The sequence below is a fragment of the Daphnia pulex genome, chromosome 4 (genome assembly GCF_021134715.1).
Source record: "Daphnia pulex isolate KAP4 chromosome 4, ASM2113471v1".
NCBI classification, from domain to species: domain Eukaryota; kingdom Metazoa; phylum Arthropoda; class Branchiopoda; order Diplostraca; family Daphniidae; genus Daphnia; species Daphnia pulex.
In genome coordinates, this window is record NC_060020.1 from 8,064,818 (window position 1) to 8,091,237 (window position 26,420).

At 36.7% G+C, this 26,420-nt stretch overlaps 1 protein-coding gene and 2 long non-coding RNA genes across 7 annotated transcripts; 1 reads left to right on the plus strand and 2 right to left on the minus strand.

Moving 5' to 3' along the window:
* Positions 1 to 1,467: 1,467 nt before the first annotated feature.
* On the minus strand, positions 1,468 to 2,992 carry LOC124193219. The gene is made up of 4 exons (XR_006874118.1): positions 2,267 to 2,992; positions 2,078 to 2,193; positions 1,852 to 2,000; positions 1,468 to 1,789 (listed from the first exon to the last, which is right to left on the minus strand). It is a non-coding gene; the product is annotated as an uncharacterized LOC124193219 (long non-coding RNA).
* A 1,044-nt stretch (positions 2,993 to 4,036) lies between these two features.
* On the minus strand, positions 4,037 to 5,540 carry LOC124193220. Of its 5 annotated transcripts, none has more exons than XM_046586939.1 (5): positions 5,174 to 5,540; positions 5,035 to 5,117; positions 4,789 to 4,968; positions 4,514 to 4,728; positions 4,037 to 4,445 (listed from the first exon to the last, which is right to left on the minus strand). In XM_046586939.1, the coding sequence occupies exons 1-5, from the start codon at positions 5,278 to 5,280 to the stop codon at positions 4,089 to 4,091; spliced, it is 942 nt and encodes a 313-aa protein (XP_046442895.1). In that variant the 5' UTR covers positions 5,281 to 5,540; the 3' UTR covers positions 4,037 to 4,088. The 5 variants fall into 5 exon arrangements, with proteins under 5 accessions (XP_046442895.1, XP_046442897.1, XP_046442893.1 ...); XM_046586941.1 differs by having other exon boundaries at positions 4,511 to 4,719; positions 5,174 to 5,538; XM_046586937.1 differs by having other exon boundaries at positions 4,511 to 4,728; positions 5,174 to 5,537.
* Positions 5,541 to 7,804: 2,264 nt separating this feature from the next.
* Positions 7,805 to 9,317, plus strand: LOC124193221. The gene is made up of 2 exons (XR_006874119.1): positions 7,805 to 8,359; positions 8,456 to 9,317. It is a non-coding gene; the product is annotated as an uncharacterized LOC124193221 (long non-coding RNA).
* The last annotated feature ends 17,103 nt before the right edge of the window (positions 9,318 to 26,420 follow it).

Genomic DNA, 26,420 nt, shown 5'->3' on the forward strand with positions numbered 1-26,420 from the left:
AACCGTAATTTTGTTCAACTTTGTTTAGAAAATACAATTTTTACATTAAAATATAGAGAAACATCTGATTTATTATAATCCCAGATTAAACACGTCGATATCTGAGTCCTTGGGGGCACCAGACGGCGGTGTGTAACGGAATTTCACGTAATTTTACTCCTTAGTGGATACCGGCAACAATGTATCCTGGGCGCTTAATTCAAAAAGATATCTACGTGAAAGTGTTTTGTCCGTTTTTTTTTGTTGGGAGCTGCTGTGGGAGCTTATATTGTCTACATATCTCCTTAGCTAATAATATTACCGAGAAATAATATGGTGAGGTATGGTATAATATGGGGAGGTATGGTGGCGACGATGGGGTAGTCGCAGTCCCGCGAGCCTGGAGTTTTTCTTGGTTATTTTTTTCATAGGCTCACATATAAATAATTAACAATAAAGGCAGCATAATTAGGCTAAAATTAATCATCCTCGGAATCAACAGCACTATCATTGTCACTTGAAACATCCTCCACTTCTTCGTCTTATTTATTTTGGGACACAACGATGTCTTCTATATTTTAAACAAGCAGGAGCTATAGCTACTCTCCGCCGCGTTCCTTGCGGAAGCCAGCAGAAGGTCTTATCTTTTTAGACCTATAGAAATATGGTTTCACGAAATATGAAGGCCGGTATAATTAAAGGCCAATAGATGAGAGCTTCTAAAAGAAATATGTCGGTTGCTATGTCGGTTGCTTCTATCTATTTTTTTTTTGTTTTTTTTTTGTTTTGGACTTTTGGTTTCCTTTTTGTAACACTGCATACACGCAACTATTTTCGAATGGTCAAATGAGATACAAATATTTAGGGGATTTCCAAACATGAGCTTTTATTGTATCAACAATATTAACCATTTGTCGCTGTCTATAAGCGTGTCTAGATTTATATCTTGCAAAATGGCTTGGCCTACGTCTGTATATATCTTGTTGATACGTATATGTAATTCAAATCTAATTAAATTTTATACGAGATTAGAATTATTTTAATAATCTTGCTGCGCGATTCAAAACTTTTCGATCCGATGAACCGACAGAACAGACTAGAAACTGTACTCAACGGAAGGTTACAAACCTGAAATAAATTAACTTGCTAAAGACTAAAATTAAATTTCATTTAGAACATTATTCACCCTTATGAAAAAACAGCTAGTTTCCAGCTTGTCTTAGCTTGACAATTTGGACCGCCAAGCTTGCAATTAGCTGATAAAGTTTAGGCTAAAAATGGACGATATTATCCTTCCATTTATAAACTGATTTTTAGTTGTTTAGGGTAAGCTTAAAGTAAGCTTAATTATTTTAGCTTTTTTCAAGCTTAGCTAATTCAACCAATAACTAGCTGATAAAATCTAGCTTTTAACAAGCCGATTTTAGTTAACTTGTTTTTGTCGTAACTTGAGGCGGAGGGTCGGGCAAATAAAACAAACTAAACATGTTAAAATTTTGAGTTGAATTCGACTTTGTATTTCAAAACACGACACATAATGTTGGGCATAATCACGCACTCTAACGAACAGACATAAACATCACTCAACACAACTAAGAGTAGACAATAGAACAATACAAATAACAAACTTTTGAATTTCGAAGGAACTCCTGCAGTAAGTGGTGACGATGCCTCGTTTGCCAGCATCTTGTTTTTCTGCTTTTTCTCTCTTGTTTGGGCCGCAATGAGTTTGGCACTTACAGCTTCTTTAACTTGCTGCTCTGTCAGAATAGATCCTTTGTATGCTTGATCCCAATATGTTGCCTAAAACCTAAGAAGAAAGTGGTTAACTATCTGATGCATAAAAAAGGGAGTTTTTGGTCGATAACTTACCTATAATTTCATTCAAGGCCTCCTTGGGAATTTCTGGCTTTGACTTAGAGGTTAGAGCCTGGCATACTCGGGCAGGCATTGCCAGAGAGAGACATGTTGGCCAATTCTTCTGGCTGATACAAAGCGTCAAGCAATTTTGGAAATATCATCTACACATAAGGGGATAAAAACAAAAGAAAGTTTGGAATAAATCAAGGTGAAACGTAAAAATAGATATTTATAATACCACAGTGAAAGAGAATGAAGCCAGTCTTCATTATCAATTTCTTTCCATCACATTTCTCTGGAATTGAATAATCGGTGAAATGATAAGGGGTTTTATTATCATCCTAACTGGTCCATCTGTAAAAAAAATTTTATCGTTAGAATAAACAGATACAAGTTTAATAACACAAAAAAAGAACAATAGAATTACCTGAAAACGATAACCTTTTCACTATGAATCCAAGAATCCAACAAAGAGATGTAGTCGATCAAATCCATGTTATCTAGACTAGATGTAGGCTTGAAGAAGCTTTGTACATCGTAGTGATGATAAGGTTCTCATCAGTCCACTTAATAACAATGACTGGGGAATTTACATTTGCTTTTCCATTCTATCATACAAAATGTAAATTCGTTATATGACTAAAGATAAAGTTTCAAAGCGTAAAATAACCAAAGCTTACACAAGGCTTGCATCAATTAAGCTAAAAAATGGTTTCAGAAAACCATTCTCTCTCCCCAAATAGGCTATAGGCTATGCAATATATAAAATAACAATTTTAAAAGTCAAAACTTACTTTTTATCTGCAATTGCAAGATATAAAACGAATAAAAATTTGAGAGCACTCATCAGAAGCACTTATGAGAACGCATTTCATTCAGAGTGACGATCTGAACATTTCAGTGCAGACGAGATTTTTTACGCGGGAAAAGCCACTGCATCTTTTTTTTCATTTACAATGTTGCTGTGCTGGTTTGCTGGATTTTCGAGGCTAATACTGTCAAGTCTTTGTTTTGTTTACTTTTCAAAATACTTCTTTCTAATTTCTAATCAGCCAATATATATGTCTCGTGTGTTAGACTAACGGTGTTCTGTATTTTACAAATAAAATACAAATAAAATACAAATAGCCTACAGCTGTATTTTTATTTTAATACGTACAGTATCCTGCATATAAATCCGAACCCCTTGGTATCTTTCTGTATTTAAAAAAATATTTCGGCATTTTTTTTCTTAATTCTAATAAATGAACTTTGTAAAACAATTAATTCTACACGTAATATGAAGTCTTGAAAGTTAAAAACAAAAAATATAAGTTAAACTGGGCTTTTGAAAAAGAACTGCGTTCTGATTTTATTGCAGGATACTGTACACTAAAGTAAGTCACAAATACAAATAAAAATACAGCTGTATTTGTATTTTATTTGTATGTTATTGTTAAAATACAGAACATGCTGGTTAACATTATAAATAAAGCTATAATTAACAATTAGCTGTTATTCAAATGCTAAAAAAGATCTTTTAGCAATGCTGTATGTTAAAAATAACTTAAATTTAGCTGTAAAACAATTGGTTGATCCAAGCTTGCGGTACACAGCATAAATACCAGCTTAGATATAGCTTTAAAAAGACAGGTCGAATCGAGCTAGGGGTTCTAATCATAGCTTTAGCTTGAAGCAAGCTATGAAAAGACAGGCTAAAACAGTTTACCTGATGTTCAGGTATTTAGAAGGTGAGCTGCGCAAGCATGAAATAATTCAGATAATTGCCAGCTAGTGGCAAGCTAGAAATCACTAGCTTGAACCAAATCAGCTTGCCGCTAGCTTCAATGTCGATCAACTAGCTGTTTTTTTCGTAAGGGCATAACCAGTGATAAATTTTTTTTGTTTTTTTTTTGTTTTTAGCCCGTACGAAACGGCAAGCTGATTTTTAGCTTAATTACAGCTATCCATTTAGGAGGGTAAAGCTAGCTGCTTCTAGGTTACATTTTTTAAAAAACAGCATGGAATTTCAGGGTTAGATTAAACTTAACATTAGCAGGGGAAAAAAGCTGGCCGTTTAGCAGCTATAGGACAGCTATGATTTATTAGCCTACTAAATACAAGCAAACCTTAAGCTAGTATATTTTTCCTATTTTATACTTAGAATTACCTAGTATATTCTTCCTATTGCATACCTAGAATTAGTCACATACAAAAATGAGTTCAAATTTCTTTGTATTTGACGACGAGATTAAAATGCAAAGACTAGGTTATACATATATTATGACAAAAATGGAGTTTAACAGCAAACAGATTGCTAAGTTGACGAGGGAAACAATAAGGCGCATAACTGGCAGTTTGTAGAGGGATGTAACAGCAAACATATTGCTAAGTTGGAGGGAAACAATAAGGCACATAACTGGCAGCTTGTAGAGGGGTGTAACAGCAAACATATTGCTAAGTTGATGAGGGAAACAATAAGGCAGTAAGGAATAAAGGCAATAAGGAGTTCGGAAAGATGATGGCGTGTTACACCGAGATACTGGAGGAGTCAGAATAACTTCATTGCGATGAACGGCCGAGTGAACGGCACCATTACTTGAGGCACTGCCACCAATACAGCGATCCTGTACATATAAACAAATCTTTACTCATGTATGCCAGTGATTATAAACACAGATTTAATAATTACTACATCAGTCCGGGGGATTTTGTTGCGGGTACGAGGAGGAGGAGATGGAGCCAGCCAATCTACTTCTTCATTACCAGAGTCTGATTCTTCGCTTTCAGATGATGGTAGAGCACTAACACCCAAATCACTGACTTCATCAGCTGTTGGTTTGATTGCTTGATCTTTGCTTCTTGATGGATTTGTTTTCGTTGTTTTTCTCTTGTTGTTATCTATGGGTTCTATGAATAAAAGATTAAGTATAGCAAACACTTTGCGAAAAAAGAAATATTAAAAGAAACCTGAATTTGAAGTATTCCCAACTGTTGGAGGCAAAGACTTCTTGGCATATGAAACAGAAGCAACAGGTTTGGGGGCCACTTGGGATTTTGGAGTTGAGTGCAAGATTTTGGTGGAGCGTGCAGATTTTGGTTTAGATTTCATCATTGCATCACGAGTTATTTCTAACACCTCCATGTCTTCTGTTAAAATGAAAAAACATTGGTTAGAAAGAGCATGCGATATAACATCAAGTTCAACAATACAACCACCTGAGAATGTAATTACATGCCCAGCTCTCAGTTCCAATTGGATCGATGGGTCTTCACCTGAAGCACTGTGCTTGGGGAAACTAAACAAACATGATTTAATACAACTTTACGACATTTAGTTTAAATGTACCATTACTTTAAAGCAACATCAGTCTTCCCAGAAATGAACTCTTTCAGCATGCGAATCTTGTCTTCAAGGTTTGGAAGCGACACGAATGTTTTGGGAAAGGCTATGGAATCCATAGGACCAATACCTAGCTCTGGTTTAACCTTTTTTAAAGGAAACGAGAACGTAAATTGTGGGGTTTCCCATTTTTCCAATATTGTTAGGAAAACTATTCCTGATAAGTCAAAACTATAAACTACTTCACACGTCGAAAAAGAAAACGCGTCATGGAGACGAAAGTGAACTAGAATAATGGCAGCTGGAAATACCTGAGCGCCAAAAATTGAAAGCGTTGCCAGATTGTGTTTTCGATTATTTTTTAAATACCAGCAATAAATGGAATAAAAATGAAATTACCGTAAAAAATTGCAAATTAAAAGAAAACAATGAGAATTTTCATTTGGAGATTTTAAATTTACTGTATTCAATCTGTTTCAATTGAATTGGGTAGGGCCTGGGTAGGGCAGTTACACTTGGATTTTTCCCACGAAAATGACAACCAAAATAAAGTAAAATTAACAGCAGCAGCCAGTGCTTATTCCACTCCAAAATTTTTCTTTAATTAGCCTCCAACGTTGTAAGTTAGCTGGTGGCCATCAATTATGGCCAAATTTTCTATACCCATAAAAATGTATGTTTATTTAAACAGAGGGCTCTGACTAAAAATTTTATTCGGTACCCTACGACTAGCTGAAAATAGCTTTATGCACAAAGGCTGGTCGCTACTAGCTACCCTTAGCTAAAACTTACTGCTGCGCAAATTAGATAAATTTTATAAGTCGAACAACTAGCTCGAAATAGCTTAACGTACATAGGCTGGTCGTTACTACCTACACATGGTTAAATTACTGCTGAACGCAAGCAGTCTAGTATCAACAGGTTTAAGCTAGCTGGTAGAAACGAGGCTGCTCCCGTTCAGCTGTAATGTAACTTAAAGAAAGATAGTTATGACCAACCAACGTACGTAAAGCTACTTTTTAGCTAGTCGTTCAGAGACCCAGCTAAACAAATCGTACGGGAGGTGGACAAAGTTAACAACTGAGAAAATAGATGTAGGTATATTGTTTCACATTATAAAAAAAGAACCTGTTTCAAAGCGAACGATAAATGAAAATCAATTAAAAAAACTCCGACAGTTTTGTATTGTTAGAAACGGAACTTACCCTGTTTGGCATATGGCTGGCTTTGCTACGTCGACAATTATGGTGAAAGATTCGTTCCCACATAACACAGGGCAGTCCCACGGATGTTCGACAGATGTCGTACTCGGACATTCAAAACATCCGTCGAACATCCACTGGACCGCCAGACATCCGCACAGGAGGGCGTTTAGAGGTCGGAAAAACGTTAGAAGACCTACCCAAATCGGCGCCGACGGACATCCCAGGTTCATTATTCCGGATATTAATATGGCGTTCCTGGGCTTTGATTTCGCGTTTAGAAATAAATATTTATTTCCTGTCTCTAACACTTCCTCTCACATTTTCTTTTATATTTCCTTCTTTATTCCATATCTAACTTCTTACTGGAAAGCTATTTTCCCTGATAGAAGATTTGACTCTACGGGATTCGAACCCGGATCGACTGGGTGGAATCCCAGCGCTTTACCGACAAGCCATTGATAAGATATCGAAACAAACTCAGTCTAGAGAAATGTTCTTATAAGTCTTTGAAATCAGCCTTCGTTCGCAATAAAGGCACATATTCATGAGAATCCGAATAATTCTTTTTTAAATTTCAACAATGAAACGTTTACGGAATCATTTAAACTAACGTGTCTGATGTGATATCTTTATTGCCTGAAATTTGTATGTTAAACTTATTTCGTTTATGAACTCATTTTAAAAAACAACCCGATTACGCAAATTTAATGTTATTTTTAACTTTATTTAAAAAAATAAAGTTTCTTCTCATCCATATCATGTCTGAAGGCAAACAAAATTTCGAAAACAATTTTTCTACCTAAAGGAATTTTTAAAATCGCGCCTTTGCGGCTGATATTTTTTTTTAAACAAGTAAAAATTCAACGTCTTAAAAGAAAATTACTTTACGTGATATCTATACTTGGATGTATTATGGATGTCAATAGGATGTTGTTTTTGCTCATCCCAGGGACAACCAATACGTATAGCCATTGGACATCCATTTAACATCCCGTACGGGACATGGCTGTCAATCGGATATGCGGCTCTCATTCGGACATCCGACGGATGAAGTGTGCTATGTGGGTCCCTGAAAATTATTTTACTGATTGCAATATTTTTAATTGTTTTACTTAGGTTTAATGTTTATACCTTAAAATTCTTCAATGTCATCAGCATCATTCCACTCCTTTCCATGTTCCGAAGGATCAGAAGTATTTACTGCAAATAAAAAACCAAAGGTTCAAATTTATCCTCTGCAAATAGCAAACTTCAGGTATGTATAATTGAAAAAATTCAAATTACCATCTTCAGACTGTATGTTGACAATCTGCAACTCTTCATGTTCGTGAACATCTTCATCCCCTTCATTCTTGTTATCGGAACCTTTAAGTAATTTCATTTTTATCCTCGAAATTTCATTTGAAATTGTTACTTACTTACTTCATTGTGTTGCTCATAATATGGGCTCCATATGAAGTGGTCGGATTCGCATCTTGGTAAAGTCAAACATGAAATTCCACTCCAAATCAGACATGCTGCATGACTCCGAGAAATTATTTTAAATATCATCGCTATCAGATCCGGCTGTTTCATCTACTTTCTTCGTTTCTATATTTTTTTTTCTTTTTTTAATCACACGAGAGAAGTCAGGGAATAAAGAGAAAGATATTTATGTCAACCAACACTTCGTCATCGATTATTATTTGAAGGTATTACAACTTCTGTTTACCTTCATTACTTTCAATGTTAGATTCAGTGTCCAGTTTTGCAACGGAGATGTTTTCTTTAGAGGTATTTGAATCAGAATAATGATCAGAACTTTTGTCATTATAATCATAGTCAACCGACACTTCGTTATCTTCCAAAATTATGTATTCTTAAACTACCAATCAGAGTAGGTAAAATTTTATAAATGTTGTTAACATAATAACTCATTTTTTTTTCACTTACCAGGGCATGGTGTCTCATGGTGAACATTATAGCGATTGAAAAAATTGCTGCAGTTTTTAAGGTAGAGTTTGTAATTATTTAACTTGCGCGTTGCACCAAAAACTACCCTTAGGGATTTCCATTTTATCTTTGAGAATTTCCATTTTCGTCTTGACAGACATTGTCTGGACAAACTTGGCAAGCCGCGGGACGGGGGCCCATATTAGCCCAGCATTGAGTTCTAATACGCAAACGGAGACTGTTTTTGAAGGAGCAAGCTTGGTAGCCGTCTTAACATGCCGGAGCAGCACTCAGCCATTCTGATAGACCAGAAGACAGGAAGCAGCACACGCCTCTTATGGCACGCACGCAAAAGTATGCAATTCGGTCCGTACTATTTCTTGCGTTTGGGAAGAGACAACGGGCAAACTTGATCTCCTTTAAACGTCCGATTCTCTGAAAATATTTCTCCTATCACACCTTTTCTTCACCAAACACAGCATCGTCCCACTGGAGCCCTCTCCCGCCTAGCTCCCGTAGTTTAATTTTAGCCTTAACAGTCATCTAGGAGTCTGTCCCTAAAGGGTCAAACAATCCAGCTACTTGGGCAGCAACCCTACTCTGGTGTAGTTCACAATGGTCACTTTCAGGTGATACACCAAATATTTAAGCATCTAAGGCCAATTGTAAATCAGGTTGACCAGCAATAAGAATAGATTTACAGACATATAAGTTCGCTTACTTTTACCGATACTTTTATTAAAGCAAAAATAGCAAAAGCAGACAAATTTTTCATAGTTGTTATTCTTCATATCACTGGTTAAGTGAAATTTTCACCAGAGTTTTTTATTTCAAATGTCTTCCAATTTTATGCGTCTCTGATCTAGAGACATAATTCTTTCGAGATAACAACCCTAAAAAACGTTCCTCAATAAAAGTTACATTGGGAGGGTTTAAAAAATAAATTTATGATTTTACATGCGTGTACCCACCAATTCAAAAGAATTGCCAACTACAGATGAAATAGGAAATTTTTTCAAAATTTGCTGTTTTGATGTTTTTTTTTATAATTATGTTTTGTTTAGGAGTGTTTCATTTGAATAAATTTACACCAGAAGAAGGGGCTCAAGCCACGGGAGGCACTCATCGAAATTCTCCCAATCGAATCCATCCCTGTAATCGTTAAAGAAGCCAATCTCATTCCTACACCAGATGATGACTTTAAGGAACAGGGCATTGGGCTTGAGGGACTTATTTTTGCTGGGGGGGAAGTGAGAGATGGAGGAAGTAAAGAAAGTAATGTGGGTGAGAGGATTGAAGAAAATAGGGTGGAGAGTGAAGAAAATAGGACGGAAGGTGAAGAAAATGGGGAGGAGAGTGAAGAAAATAGGGATATAAGTAAAGAAGAACATGAAGAAGAAAGTGAAGAAAACAGGGAGGAGAATAAAGACAATAAGAATTGTGAAGAAGAAATTAGGGAATAGAGTGAACATGAAAGTGAAAAAGAAAGTGGAGTAAATACCAAATAGAGAGAATGCAGGGAAAGTGAACGAAGTCGAGGTGACGTGACCCTCGATAGACGAAGCCGTCGGCGTTGCCGTTCACCGTCACGCACAATTTCTGCAGGAAGTCGTCAGGTACATGAAGACTTTCGAGAAATTACACAGCAATAAAGATCATTTCGTAGTGGGGTTACCAGACGTTTTTTAGGGTTTTTTTTCCCACTCACAACAGCAGCCATTCAACTTCAAAAACACCAACATATTGAAATTCAAATGAGATAGCTTGCATCTCTTAGAAGTGAAAATTAAGCCTGTACAAGTACAAGAAGATCAACAGTATTCTTCTGGATCATAGCAAGGTTGATTCTCTATATGTTCCACCGATTGGCATGAGCAACAAGAGTGCATACGAGTACAATACATACGAAGAAATGGACTGGTGTAAGTAATCCTTTGAGCTAGAAGCATACATCTTGAAACATGACAATGCATCTTTAAATAAAACTAGTAAATAAAGAGCAAAACTCGCCCACAATTGAACAAGATATGACGCGCAAACTGAAATGGCTAAACGTCAAGATGAAATAGAAGTGATAGAGTGTAGTGACTTGTCACTGTTACAACCATCCCACCTAGGACATGTGCATGTGCGCACTCCTGTGTTCTCTTCATATTCATGTGGATTCATTATGTTTGACGAACAGAAAGAATGCTCATTCCATTGGAGAGTAGGATCTAATGTCAATCGGAATGTAGCCTTTGCATTTGCATTCCACCGAATGGGGCTAGGTCTCAACTACAGCATCACAGTTGAAAAGAAAAATGAAGATATACAGGTCTTCAACGGATTTCCAATGCCGAGCACATCGGCATGATTCTACTCTAAAATGAAATTATGGATTGAATGACAATATGAAGGCAGAAATGAAATGACTGAAATGGATAAATGAAGCATAATATTGATGAATTGTTGCTAAAATGTCTGCCTTCACCAACTCGTGACTCAAAGATTCATTTTGCATCGCCGGATTCAATCGCAAAATATTTTGTTTGAGAGTTGCTAGATTGATACATGGCAAATTGCCAAATTGAATCAGTTGCCTGTTGTTCACTGGAACTATAGCGATCAATGGAACCCAATGGCCATCAACTGATTGTCTTGACCACTGTGACTGCGTGTCTTTCCGGTAAAGCTGACGTTATTGACGTTTCACCAATAAAATGGATGATACTGGACAAGTTGCCATCCGTTGTGAACCAGTTTGTAGTTCATATAACGTATTCGATATTTGCATTTGGCCCACTTCGCTCCAAATGTCACGTGAAATGGTACACAACGAGACAGCTCAACTCACCGAATACTTTTAATCGTGAACAATTTGGTAGGTGAAGTTGCGTGATCGCGTACCAGTCATTACTTTTCGCACTCAGGAGTATGCTATGGCGTGTTTTTCCGGTTTTCACATTGTAGGTCTAATTTCACTCCTATGAAATCAATAATTTCAACGAATAATCAATAATTTCAATTATGAAATCCTAATTTCACTCCTTAAATCAATTAATCTGGTCCATCGTTTCATTAATTTATTATCATAACCTCTAGTAATTGGTGGTCAGCTGCTTCCTGGATTTCCGCCGCTAAAAAGATTGACTAGCACTTCTGTAAAGAAAAAAATATATTATGAACAATTCTTATCATATATAAAAATTTATTCCTTACCAAAGATGGATTTTCAATTTGGTTTTCTTTAGCCAACTTTTTGTTTCTTTACCAGCTCGAGTTTTGAACAGCAAATTAAATTTGGCCCACAGACCAACCGACATGACGAAATGCCACGCAGTAAATACAGCATCCTTAAGATCCTTCCCAACTAACTACTTTGCAGAATTATAAAAAATCAAATTAAAACATTTTCAATTTATTTTACAAATGATTGTTTGAATGCTGCGTCCCTTAATTAAGCGTCAAGAATATCAAACACCTCCAAATGTTCCATAGACTAGTGTCTGGCCAACAAAAATCTAATCCTTCTGATAAATTTATTAGAAATTTCCCCTTCCGGTTATACATTGTTTCAGGGTTTTCACTTTAGACTGCCACTTAAAGTGGCACTTGCATGTAAATAAAAAAATTGCGGCTGGAAAAAATAGCATTTTTCTCGATTAAATTTAGCTTAAAACCTAACTGGGACTACGAAAAAACGATTCAAATTTCTCTATCTTACAGCTATTAGCCAATTGTACTGTATGGCTGCTCCGTTTTGGCCATTTTTCTTTTTACTGAGAAGGAAATTAAGCAGCTTTGATCCTTCCAGTGCACAATTAAGCTTATCTCGACTAGTGCTTTTTAAAACCGTCTCCTCTGAAAGTTGTTTTTTTCCTTAACATAATTCGTATTGATCTGCGTGTACGTGAGATTAATCAACTTCGGTACTGCACTGCATCTGATGGTTGGTTTTCAGCGGCATCACTTTACTGGCTTAGTAGGATTCTGCCTTGTTCAATACCCTTTCCAAAATCCGACGTACTCTCACAGTCTCACAGATAGAATGTTAACTATTCTTTGCCACCGTACATATTTGCCCTTGCACTGCTCCGTCCGACGATTTTTATTTAACTTTAGCTCTCTCTGCTTCGTAATATCGATACTGCCTTCTATCGACTTGCATTACTCACGTTCTTGATTTTAATAGTGCTGCTGACTCTGTTTTTCTTGCTATGCAGCTTTCTGTCTTGCACGCGATAACCAGAGCCTGCCAAGTGATAGGGGGTGGGTTTACTGCTAAAAAGTGGCCAACAACACCACAGATTTTGAGTTCGTCCGCTATGGCTCCACGCTTTCTGAGTCTGTGCGACTATGTGCAGACTTGCTGGCACCACTCCGCGATAAAATTTGAATTTTTATTACCAAGTAAAACGAAAAACTTCGGCTAGCCACCATGGGATGATGTTTACCAGGAGATAGTTTTCAGGCTGTAACCCAAATCCTACCTACCAAAGCCTCTTGTCGTAACGCCATAAAAAGTCTGACTCAGAGTATGTGACTGACAGAAAGGCAGACCTGCTCAAATGTTCATTCTGTCAGGGAATTTTTTCCCTCAGTCGAATCAGCTTGTGAAATCCCCCCCCACCACCAGCTTTGTGCTGAAGTAACGTAAATTCTTACTGGTCACTCGCTTCTAAACACTCATCAATATCGGTTTGATTTCCGTGTTGCCCATGCGGTTATGTGCCAGAGACGGTTGAACACTTTTTTTTCTTGCTTCTTCTTCTCTAATCAGCGTATTCTATTTTGGTTGGCGGCCTCTGGCCCTCGTTCACACCATGCTGTCTGTAAAAACTTCAATCTCCTTCTCCCTAAAGAGAAAGAAGAAGAGAAGCTTACATAATTTAATTAAAAATAAAAGTTAATTACTTAATATTAAGTTTTCGTAGCATACATGGGATACCTGTTGGTTAGTGAAACAGGCTCATCAGCTAGTAGAAGCTAGAACTAGTAGCAGCTAATAGCAACAGTAGCTAACAGCAACTAGTAACAACAGCTAGTAGCCGCTAGAACAGGCTAAGCGGCCTGAACAGGCTCAGCGCTTTGTACTGGTGCTGTAAACAAAAAGAAATTAACACTTTCTTTGATCAATAAATAATCAGCAATGTAGTTAACACTTACTTTTCAGAGTAGATAGGGTGGGCTTTACAACAATTGTGGAAAGTTTATTACTTTTTGAGTGTATATTTTTTCAGTGGCACCCAAAATGTTTGATAAAAACACACACCACTGCACACCCAAAAAGGTTTTTGATGGTCCAATGGAGATTTTGGCGGTGTATTATCCTATATCCACCACAGTGTCCAAGGATACTTGGGTAATATTGGCTTACATTCTAAAACAAAAACAAAAAATTAGTCGAAGCCCAAATTTTAAAGCGCAATAATCTACTTAGTTTTTTTTATAATTTTAGGTGACAGAAAAAAAAGAACGAACGAAGAAACTGTACAAAATGCTTCTGAAATTTCGCGCGCTCTAATACGCACACGTGTTTATTTAGGATACACTGCTGTTTATGTCTATGTAATACCTTAATGCGGCTTAATATGCGATTGATGACCAAATCATGTAAGAAACTTTTGGGACCGTACAGTAATTTGGTGATCTGTTATATTTTAGTTGATTTATTACGCTATTAGAGTATCTATCTCTAATCATAAAAATATAAGTGACTCTAGAATTGTGTTTATTGTCCCAATTCCACACACAATTCCTCCATAGTTTTCTTTTGTTCAGTTTCCAGTACTTAGTTAAGTAGTTAAGTTATGTACTGGGTGAATATATCTAATTTTATATATACTAGAAGAGTTATCATTAATTTTCCATCTCGAGTATGGTCCATGTCCATTTAGTAATCATCTCAATCATGAAATTTTTTTTCATGTTTTAAAGTATATCGGGTGATTGATTAGTATAAAGGCTTAAGAGGACCAACAAATATGAACACTTAAAGCAACTAAGCAGTTTATACTTTAAATGCAATTTTTCTCTATGTGGTTTTAGTTTGATGAGAATGCTGATTATATGACTTGCATGAACCGACAAGTTTGATCTTCTTCTTCTTGGTTGGTTTCATTGCATTACCTAGATCGAGGCCCAAGTATATCTTTGGTGTGGAATTGGCCCACCTAGCTGCGTTGTATTTTTCACGTTTTATTAATTTGATTTGTGGTTTTTTCCTCTTGTAATTTCGTTTTTCACACCTGTTCAGGTCACCATATATTCGTTGATTTTAAAATTCTGATGGCTGGGCAGCTGGTCTCACTAAAAAGGAGGCAGTAGCTATACAGTTGGTCTCCCCTCCCCTTCCTTAACCAGATCACGAGAAGAAAAATGAAGAAATTAAAACAGAAAAATGTAAATTTCTTTTTCCCCAACAATGTTGTCGTTATCAGCATCATAGCCATAGGATGTAAAAATATTTGGAAAATGTCGTTTAGAAAATCTGACGAAAATTCATTAATTTCAAACAATGAAACTTCATTAGTGTTCCATTTTTACAAGAATTTCCAAAATTCTTATTATCATTTCCCACGACAATTTACTTCAGTAGTTCGTGTCTAATATGGAGTACAATTGAAAGCAATTTTCGTATTTTTTCTTACATGAACAAGACGCAATGGCGTATCATAGCTCTGGCTACTGAAACAATATTTAGCTTAAAATCCACTTTGTTTCTTTATTGTGCGATGATTTACGGGAAGTGTTTTAAGTTTCAATATCTTGTTTGCTTGTAGAAATTCTATTTTATCTTCTACTGTTGCCGTATCCCATTTTTTGGTACCATCCTACTTATACTTTTATCGTATCTCATACCATATATTCTGGGTAAGAGATCCTTATCCTTTCCTGGTATGAGTGGTTCAGAAAATTAACATCTACAGTAAGTCAATTCGGTTTCTTCCGAAGGCGACGAGACGGTCTTTGAGATGTGCCCCAGTAGTTTCCAGTTGATAGACTCTACGACATTTTTCTGCATGCTTTCAAATTCAAAATTCAAAACGGTTATGCGCTGTGATGACACAGTAATTTGCAGTTGAATCTTGCTGATTGATGGAACTGTTGGAACGGGACACTGTGGCACGTAAATTTGATGCACCAGAATCCTTACTCAATCCAATTCTTAGGAGAGTTTTCAGGTCAATCAGATCAGTATGAAGGACTGCTTCTAGAGAGGAGATTTTTATGAAACATGAAATGGAATGTTTTGAATTATATTTTCTTCTCGAAGAATCCTCCCTAATTGGAACTCCGTTTTTGTCTCTGATTAGACGATGAATTTACATTTTTAACCTTTTGAACGTCACAGTAAAAAAAAATAGCTAAGATACATTCGATTTTCTCCCATGCTACGCTTGATAAGGTCTCAGACGAAAGTGCAATACGATTGAGTAAATATAAACAGTGGTTCCTGCAACTTCAGCCCAGAGATGAACGACTAGTGTTGACAAATGCAACATACTTTTGGTGGATTCCAAGATTGTATTGGTTTTAGTATTGTATTGTATGATATGTATTGTATGTATGTTTTGTATTGGTATTATTGTAGGGTTTTAGTACCCAGCCACTCCAATCTGCTGAGGATTCTTAAGTGTTGCTGGTTGGATTAATATTTCCTCATTCAATCAGATCTTTACTTGTATTCGACACCATTGTCAGGAAGTAAAACGCCAATGGGTCTTCCTGTCTCCGTTTTAATATTTTGAATTTGCTAATTTGCATCTGATTTCATTTTTAAAGAACTTGGCACTACCAAATCTAGAAACGTCCCCCCCCCCCAAAAAAAAAAATATGTATATGTAGACGGAACCATTGGTATTGGTTTACATAAATGGATGATGAATTGATGATGAATGAGTTTGTTTGAATGTGGCCTAACGTAAGGAAGTCCCCATAGAAAGGTGGTGGACTAGACGAATTTGCAATGTTTAGTCCATCAATTATCTTAGAAGAATATATGTGATGTATCTTGGAATGGCCAGCATGACCTAAGCACTCGTGCCAGATCTGCAATGAGTTAAAAATATGTCTGCTGACCAGTGCTGCAGTGTGGTTGCATCGGATACAGCGTATTTTGAATCCCAGAACTAAAATTGGGGAAAATATCGAAAGAAATTGATGTGTTTTGATGATATTTTTTGACGAACACAAATGCGTAAGGGAAAAATGCATCGTGACTACGGCACCCAGAAAAGGCTAATTGGCCGTATACCTTGGACACAGACGAAGGGGATTCTTGATCAAATTGGCCTCGTCGATAATTAAAAGCTGCCCTAATCAGGAAGGTGAAACACATCACTCTCGAAACACGTCACTTGTTAAACATACTCAACGTCAGAGTGATAAAAATACTGATAGGTTGCTCGCCGCAATCGAATGAATCGTTTTTTTTTCAAGCGAGTTTTCCAAAGGATTTTAAAATAAAACAATGGGTTACTGGGAGGCAATCCACGCCTAAGAGATTACATGACAACCTCTAATTGCGTCAACAGGTGACATAGTCACTGGAACTCGTGAGAAAGTGAAGGGTATAAGAGACACTTATCGTAACCGTATGCAACGGCTGAAGAACGTTAACTCAGTAAAAATCGGATGGCTTCTTACATCAATTTGAGGATCTTTCGGCCTTTGACCGTGTAAGAGTGCGATGGGATGGTCCCCATATCTTTGGTAATAGCTTTCTTTTTCCTTGATCGTGGTCGCCGCAGGCGGGTGGAGCACCAACAAGTGTGTGGAGTAAGTCGTCAGAATGGAGGGACTGGAAAAACACCTTTCCGTACACGGAAAAGACATGATAAAGGACGGCCGCTTCTGCCTAGTATCAGCGATCGAATTTTCCTTTAATTCTTGGACGTGGAGCTTTCGGGAGCCTCGAACTGCAAACCGTGAAGAAGGATACAGCGTTGTGTTACTGAAAAACACTATAAAAGCTAAGAAAATGGAGCTTCTTCCTCAGTCTTGTTTGTTCAGTCATTGTCCATTGTAACAGTAGTAATACACCTAGTTAACTTGAAAACGCCTCGTTACAATTTTATAATAACACATGCTATATATCCGTAGGTATAAAAGCGCGACTCAAACGGTGATCGCACACGTATTTGTATGCATTGCAATTATTGTATTTGCAATAACCTTGCTAGTGTTATAATACAGGGCTTCCTTCTACAAATCGTCTATACAATTTTTTACCCAACCCCTTGTTACACGCTTGTTGCAAATGCTATATTTTTGGCTACAACATTTGAATTGGTCAATAGATAATCTCGTTTCCTGCTCTATGATTATGTCACTCTTGCTCTAACTGGGCTAACGCATGGTAACGCCTACAGGAGCCAACTTATTATCCTTAATCAAGTGTGATTCTGTTGGTTGTAATTTTCAGTAATGATTATACCGCCAGAAAATAATTGCATTCACAATGAAATCGAATGATAAAAAATTTGATATGATCTTGTTGTTGTTATGAATTTTGAAAGTATCCCTTTTGTAAAATTGGGATTAACGTGAATGGATAGTGCACAACTAATTTAACACACTTGTCAAAGTTCCAGACTTTTTTAGTATAGAAATTTAGTGAATTTTAAATTAAAATGTGTTTTTTAATTTTAACCGATTTCTCCCTTGTGAAGAGTTGTCGCATCTTCCCAGATACCCGCGAACTGAAAAAAAAATAAGAAAAAAACAACAATGGGAAAAAATAAAGGAAATTTAAACCTCCCTCCTATAACACTAACAAAATACAGGTTTGGGATGATTGCGACAACTCTGCACTTAGGGAAAAGAGGGGAGAAAACGGTTCAAATAAAAAAAAACGGATTTTGAATTCCAAATTTATTCGAGTTCTATTGACTCGAAAAATCTGGAACTTTGACAAATTCCAAAGCTAACGCAGCTCTAAATTTGAAAAAAAATCTAACCTCTTCTGTACTAAAGGGCCACCAAAGTAGACCTTTTTGCATAAGGGATGTTCGCGTGTTCCGATAATTAGGGCTTGGATTAAAAAAGTCTTTAAAAATATCATCCAGAAGCTGGCCCCTTTAACTCCCAATAAAAAAATGATCGCTTTCCAACGAAAACTCTCTATTTGGGAGCGCCGACAAAATTGCCTTTTTTCATAAGGTTGTCTCAAACGTCCCCGTACTTTAGGTAGCAACTGTATATTTTGTTATTGTCTCATTCAATTTCTTCACCAGATCACTGACGTTGGCATTGGGATTGGTAGAGGCAATACCCGTTAAAGGATAAAGGAAATAGGAGTAGAATTTATGGAGCAAGAAAGAATGTGACTTTCAGAAATAAAACATAGGTCAAATAACGAGCATGTTTCATTCTTGAGTTTTTAAAAAATTACAATTTTATCATGCTGCTTACAATCACCTTTTCGAAGCCATCAAGCATGATATTCTTGGATGTGGCTTTTTTTAAGGTCAGTTCCTTCTAAATCTCTGTTTACGTCAGTGGATGCATAATCCACCCCAAGTTGGTCTGAACCGAAGATTGAAATTATTTAATTTCTGTGAATAAAAGAATATGCCTTCTGCGAAGTTCACAAATGCTGCACTTTAATAAAGTGGCATCAATTACACAACGAGAAATAGCAAAAAAAATATTTCTGAAAGCAGAGTTTGCTGAAAGTTCAATATTGTTCGTAACTCTAAACTCAAAAGAAATAAAAAAACGTAAGTAAATAATTGTTTAAAGTTTTCGATTAATTTTTTCTTGAAGGATGTCAAACATCAGCGAAGTAATGTCCAAATTACTTGAATCCTTGACATCGCAACTGTAGTATAGCTGGAAGTGTGCATTTAAGAAGCGGATTGAGAAATAAGCAAAATTTGAATTGTTGGTTAATAAACCTTGCATGTTCTAAATTACAGAAAAAATCCATCATCAATGAACAAGCAGGTGAGGAGGCAAACATTTTTAAAGTTGAGTCGCAACCTCCACATTATTAGGATTGGGACTCAGAGTGTCTTGCATTTTTTTTTAAATAAGAAAGATGGGAATCGAGAAGGGCATCGGCCATTACATTAATAAATTCCTCAGCATGTCAATCGTAAGGGGAAGCTGTTCTTGCAGATCATTAATGCTTGCAAATTATCCATCGTGATTCTTTAATAGAGTAGTAGCATCAAAAATAATTAATTTTTGCTTTGAACCCTCCCAATACAACTTTTCACGACGAATCTTTAAATGTGTAGGTTGTTACCTCGAAAAATGTATTTCCTTAGATATTTAAGTTTAAAGTTGCATTTAGCTCCTTCCACCCCAAAGTTTGCTGTTCATACATCTTTGGTGGGAGGAGCCCAATAAGGGCCTTAAACAAAGACAAAGAGTTATGGACTGCCAAGCTTCTTTGTTAATCGATTAGTAAAAAATTGATTTAACAATCGACAAAGAATAAAAACAAGTGGCAGTCCATAGCTTTTTAGCCTTTTAGCCAAAATTTTCTCGACACTCGAACAAAACAGGGACACCTCGATCTCGCAACTTCAACTACCGTGTTTTGGGACCGGTGACTGAACCTGTTGCTCTCCCTGTTTATTATATATCAAATATTCCTTTAGTTTTCCATTACGATGATCCAAGAGTTTTATAAAGAGGAATCTGTTTTCATACGGAATATTCCACGTGTTTGCACGTGTTGAGTACCAAATATTGTGTGCATATTCCTGATTTCTCTCTTTTGTATACTTTTTTATCAATCGTTTTTTTTCACCCTAAGCATGTTTTCCTTTAATTTTTTGTATTGATCTCCTGTTTGTTTTGAATCTCATATCCCCCGCAACCACGTACCCCTTAACGTGCATATGCCGTTTTGACTCCCAGATACTTTCTTACTGTTTACTAGATTCATTTGAACACATTCCATCTCGTCTATCATCACCCAATGGTACGACGGAGAGGATCGCATCAAACAACTAAATGTTTCGATCCCAAATGTTCCTTTTTGCTGGACTCTACAGATTTACACATGCAGTGTTAAATAAAAAGGAAGTATCTGAACGATTTGCCATAACGAAAATGTCTTGAACGGAAAGTTTTTTCTCATCTCCTTAAGCAAACAACATCCTCAAACACAAACCTATCTTCCACGTTAGTTGAGCATTTTCCGAGTTCTATCCTCGATGACAATTTTAAGATTTGAAGTCTCGATGAAATTTTCCGAGTCCAATCCTCGAAGTATTCCGATTTTTTAAAACATCAATGACTATATTCCGAGTTCAAAACTCGATGATTGTATTCCGATTTCAAACCTCGATGACTGTATTTCGAGTTCAAACCTCGATGACTATATTCCGAGTTCAAACCTCGATGACTGTATTCCGAGTTTGAACCTCGATGAAAATTTTATTGGATCATGTAAACGAATTTAAATGTCGTTTCTTACTTGTCCCAAGTGTAAATAAAATTCCAATAATTCTTTTATAAGTCCAAATGTAGGCGACCATAGGTGCTGAATCAAGTTCTGCCGCCGTGTATCCAGACAAAAGTAACAAAATAGCTTTTATTGTCATACATTTTCCCCCCTGTACGTTTCGAACGAGAATGTGAGCAGAAATGATCGTTGAAGATCTTCATCGACACGTAGCATTGACTAACTACGCTCCAGGGAGAGCAGTATATACTACAAACTGAGCCTCGTTTAAGGGAGAGATTATGCAGTAAACATTGTCTTCATTCGCTACAGAATAACGACAGCCAATCCCAGAGAATCTCGAAGTCGCTCGTGGCACAAATATTAAATATTTCTTTCTTTTCATACATTCTAAATTTTCTAAATTTGTTAATAGCTATTTTATGGTAAGCAGTCCTATATGAAACAGGCCATCCACCAGTAACTTCTAGTTTTCAGTTTAGTGCATGACTTTATTTTGCTGTCACAGACTCTGAAGAAGACACAAGGAAGTCTTCAAAAACTCTAGTGATTCTTACTACCTACTACATGGGAATACCTATCATCTTGTAAATCACCACCCGGCGTAAACGACAAAGACGATCGAACTTCTAAATATTCTTCCACACATTCAATATTCTGTTTGAGGGAGAGTGTTGGAAATCATATTCAATCCAGATATTGAATGTACATGACTTCTTAATGTTTAATGATGAACCCTTTAAGTGTAATCTGTAATCATATATGTTGTATTGTAACAGCCACCAGATGGCGCTGATTGTGAAGGTGAGGCAACCTATCTATATCTATAGTCTTCTTCGGTTGCTGTTTAGCAACACCTTCACTCTGACTTGACAGTTCTGATTTACAATGGACGTGTTTTTGTATCTCCTCGAATACTTCATACAAGTTTAAACACTATCAACTCTTTGTTAATTCTCTAAATTCAACAGGTGTTGAATTTAGAGAATTTATTTTTATTGTTCATCATTAAACATTAAGAAGTCATGTACATTCAATATCTGGATTGAATATGATTTCCAACAAATTACTCTCCTCCAAAACAGAATTGCGTCGCGGCTCGCAGACAGTTGTAACTTTTCCGTAATCGTAGACGAATACAAATAAAAAGAACTCGCAATAATAAAACTCAACTTTGCGAATAAAAAAAAACCATTCAGTCATCTCTGTTCCCCTCAAAAATTCCAAGTTGCATCAAAGGACCAATAATATAAAAAAAAGCGCAATTCTTCTAACTCCATCGCGTTCAACGTAGTGTCGTATATTGTAATCAATACATTACGGTGTTTGACGAAAAAATGTGAATGATTCATTAGGATCTGTGGTTAGAGGGGATGGGTTACGGAAACCGTGACGGAAGTCACTGAACACAATTAATTCACTTTGATTGAATAAAACAATTGTTTCGCACAAAAAATTCGAATGTTTTGCAGTGAACATTGCTGATCTAATCAATGTGCTTGCAAAAAATGTGAAATTATTAGGATAACACGAGTTCATTACGCCTGCACAATAGTTCGAAAAAGTGAATTTTAACCAATGTAAGAAACAGAAGAGGATATATAAAAGTGATCACATTCATATTGCTGAACAACAAATGCCTCTGGCCAAGTGTGATATTTTTTTTACATTAGTGGGGCAATGGAATAATAAATTACGGCACCCATTAATTATAAAAATAAAAAATTGCTTCTGGCTGGACTGCAACGATTGAAAGTAAAACTAAAAGTTTTAACCTTACGACGACGGAATATTGATAAACGAAATAAAAATTCAAATGCTTCACACAATCGCGGTAATAAATGTAAGTTTCAGGTGTGGAAGCGACAATCGGTGGTTTTTAATTTTCTCAACAACGCTCATGAATCATGATTCTAATTAATAAAAGCCTCTAAAACTTCTTCTTTTGAGGAAAAAAAAAGTGAATTTTTCAACAGGAATATCTGTTTTGAAGGCTACCTGTTCGAAAGAAAAGGCATCCCAACCCACCTGTGTCATCAGATCTAAACAATGGTTTAAAAGAAGTTCATGAGAAAAAAAAGAGGCATTTTTCTGGGATTGCGTTTCTTCGCCTTCTTTCGCCCATGGGGTTCTTCTCCTTCTTCTTCTTCCGCCTTGGACGTTTTTTTACCCTTGGCCGGTATTTTTTACCCGGCCAGATTTATGCCATGCTTATCGGGTAAAATCGGGTAATTTTCCGGTAATTTTCCGGTAATTTTTCCTATTTTTACCCGTAATATTACCCGATTCGTATCATGTCGAAATTTAAGAAATGGGACATAGAGAATTCCCGGGCCGGGATCATGGGCTATGATTTTTTTCATGTAAAATTGAGCATGAGAGCGAACTTAAATAACAGAGCTTCGACGGTTTTATTGTACCGTAACGCACGGGTAACGCACAAAGTATCTTCCGTACCGTATTTCATGAGGATTAAGTGACGATACGCTATAGTGCATGCACGGACGATACACCGTAGGAACGCTTATTTTCCGTGCAGACGCCTGGTACGGGTAAAACACCGTCAGGAATCAATTGATAAGGTACGTCCGTGAGAACGCTGTCGAAGCTCTAACCAAAGAATGGCTCGGAATTCAGGACTAAAAATAAATTTTGGCCCCAGACCCAGCCCGGCTAGAACACGGTAAATGGTAGCTTTACATGCCAGGAGGTTCGATATTAAAAGTATTTATTATGATATAAATAATGTTATTCAATCTCCAGAGGTTCATCATTATATATACCGGTGACTAAGTCAATTTAGACTCAATAAAAGTTTTAGTTCATCTTCCATAAAAAAAAAATGTACCCCACGGTAATTGAACTCAAGAGGTTACGATCATGAGTCAAATGTCGGCACCCTAACCAACTGTGATATCTGGGCAACTTGACTTGAGTTTCATATTTTTTAATCAATATATAATATTAAATATTAAAATAACCGAATATTTTCAGTAGATTACAACGATACGCATTAGTCAACGTATGTTAACTTATCTTTTTTTCCTCTTGAAATATAGAAAACGCTTTCGTATTAACATCTTCCAACTGCCAAAGCCATTAAATGGACGTCGGGAAATAACTATATTCTACTTCTTATATTTGAATTACATGACTTCTTTTATACAAATTAATTAATTATAGAACGGGTCGTGTTTGATCTGCATATTTGGCAAATCCAAGACGTCCCGTATTCAAATATAAGGAACACTGGATAAACTTTTCACTATTTTTGTTTTTTTTTCATTTCGTATTCACTTATTATTTCTTTAGGTAACTCACATTAACCATTTTGTTAGTCGCACTCGCGGTAGGCGAGAGCACTGTGACACTTATTTCTTTCTTTATTTTTCCATTTCGTATTCACTAACGCTTTATTAGATGAATTACTATCGCAATTATTTTATTATGTTTGAACGTTAGCGGTAAGTTAGGTTTGTTATATTTTTGTTCTTGTTTTCCAATTGTTTTTTTATGTAGTTGTTTTATTTTTGTTCTTATTAGTTGTTTTATTTATTTGTTATTTTTAATTGTTCTTATTAGTTGTTTCTTTGCTTTTTTTACTTGTTTTTTTACTAATTTTTACGTGTTTGTTTCTTGTTATTTCTTCATTGGTGGGAGACGTAGTGCGCTATTTATTGCGGTCGATTCGTTAATTCACGAATCGACCGCAATAAATAGCGTATTATTGCCGACTATTAGTGACATTTAGTCAAAAATAGTCGATAATTTAGTAGGTGACTATAAAAAAAACGGGAGAAATTTAAAAACGGGGGTAATTAAAAAAAAACGGGTAAAGACCGGGTATAATCGGGTAATTTTTTTTACCAGTTTTTTACCCGAACCGAGTAATTTAAGTAAAAAGCGGGAAAAAACCGGGTAAAATCGGGTAATCAGTTTTTTACCCGGTTTTTTCCCGCCGGGGAAATCGGGTACACACAGGCGAATTTACTGCCAAATTACCCGGTCCATTTTATCCGGGTAATTCACCGGGTAATCCAAAAAAACGGGTAAAAAACCGGGTAATGACCGGGTAAAATTTCTACTAGTGTACGAAGACAAAGAAGGAACAGGAAAGCGTAGAAGAGGAAGACGGCGAACCAAAACGAAAAAAAAGTAAATCCTCTGAAAAAGCCACACGGAAACAACCAGTTATAACTCCAAAAGCAGCAGCCCCCAAACCAGTCTGTACCCCTAAACCAACTAGTAATGCTGCTCCCAAAACAACTGCTGCTCTCAAGTCAACTGATATTCCCAAACCAAGCGCTGCTCTCAAACCAACTGGTGCTCCGAAGCCAATCTCTGCCCCAAAGCCAACCGCTGCTCCGAAGCCAACTGGTGCTCCGAAGCCAACTGGTACTGCAAATACAACTGGTGCTCCAACACCAACTGGTGCTTCATTGTCGCCACTGGTTCCCCTAATATCTCGATCTCATAACCAACTAACAAAGCAAGATAGAATCGAAAAATCTCTGAAGACCGTCCAAACTGATAATGATGTTGCCAAGGCCGACGACGTCGAAGTTGATGTAAAGCCCTTAACCGTAGAAGAGGAACTGGAGCACTACAAGAAACTGACGAGAAGATTGCAAGGCATCATTGGTTAGTATATTAGAATGTCCATACATTTTAACTGGTTTTTAGACGGTCAATCTCCATCCGCTCTTAGCAAGTCAATATTCGATGATAAGACCACTGATAATAATGACACAGAGAAGAACAAAAAAATCAGAAACGTATCATGCATATTTTCTGTAATTTTTATTCTTTTGCCAGTCGTTATCGTTACTGTCGTCAACTGTAATCTCCCCCCTACCCCCGACTCAACTAAGATTAACAAGAATTCATCAACCAAAGACAAAATTTCACAGAAAATGATTGGATTGAAACCCCCTCCTCTAGCAAAAAAAGAAAAAAAGACCGAAATAAACTGCGTACAACCTGTCAAATTTGCGGCATCGGCCAAGCGAAATGAGAGACAAGCTGAAGTACACAATACCGTTTTTTTAAATAACACTCTACAGGCTAAAACAAAGAAATTGACAAAATTGGAGAAAGATCTAGAACGGGTAAATATAACATATTTGTATTTTATTTTTTTCCGAAACATGAGCGTGAAGTTAGCGGCGAACTGGAGGCTGCAAAAAAGAAACGAAAAATAAAAGATCCGAGCTTTGGATCTGAAGACGATGACGATGAAGACGAAGAGGAAGTCGAAGAGGACGACGAGGACGGCCACCTCGATTTCACAACTCCCGAATACCTCAAGATAAATATTACACAACACGAGGATACAAGCTCATCGGAATGGGAAGCAGTTGATGTAGACGGTGACTGCATCTTCTGCTACCTGTGCCTGAACACTGAAGGCATTCCAGTCTTCGTATGCGACAACGAAGGCTGTCATATGGCCGTTCATCATTGCTGCGAACGCAAAGACAAATCCATGAACATGGAATGCCTCCTGAAACCTGACGACGAGAAAGCTCACTGGAGCTACCACTATTGCACAAATGATCCAAAGCTCATCCCTGATCCGATCGCAGCCTTCAACAAGCTGGTTCAAACCAGTTCGCAGCCAGCAAAAAAGAAGCAACGATCGAAATAAACCTTTTTTTACTGGCTACCACAGCTATCAAACATCTCCCTAATTTGTTTCTATCATTATATTAACTTT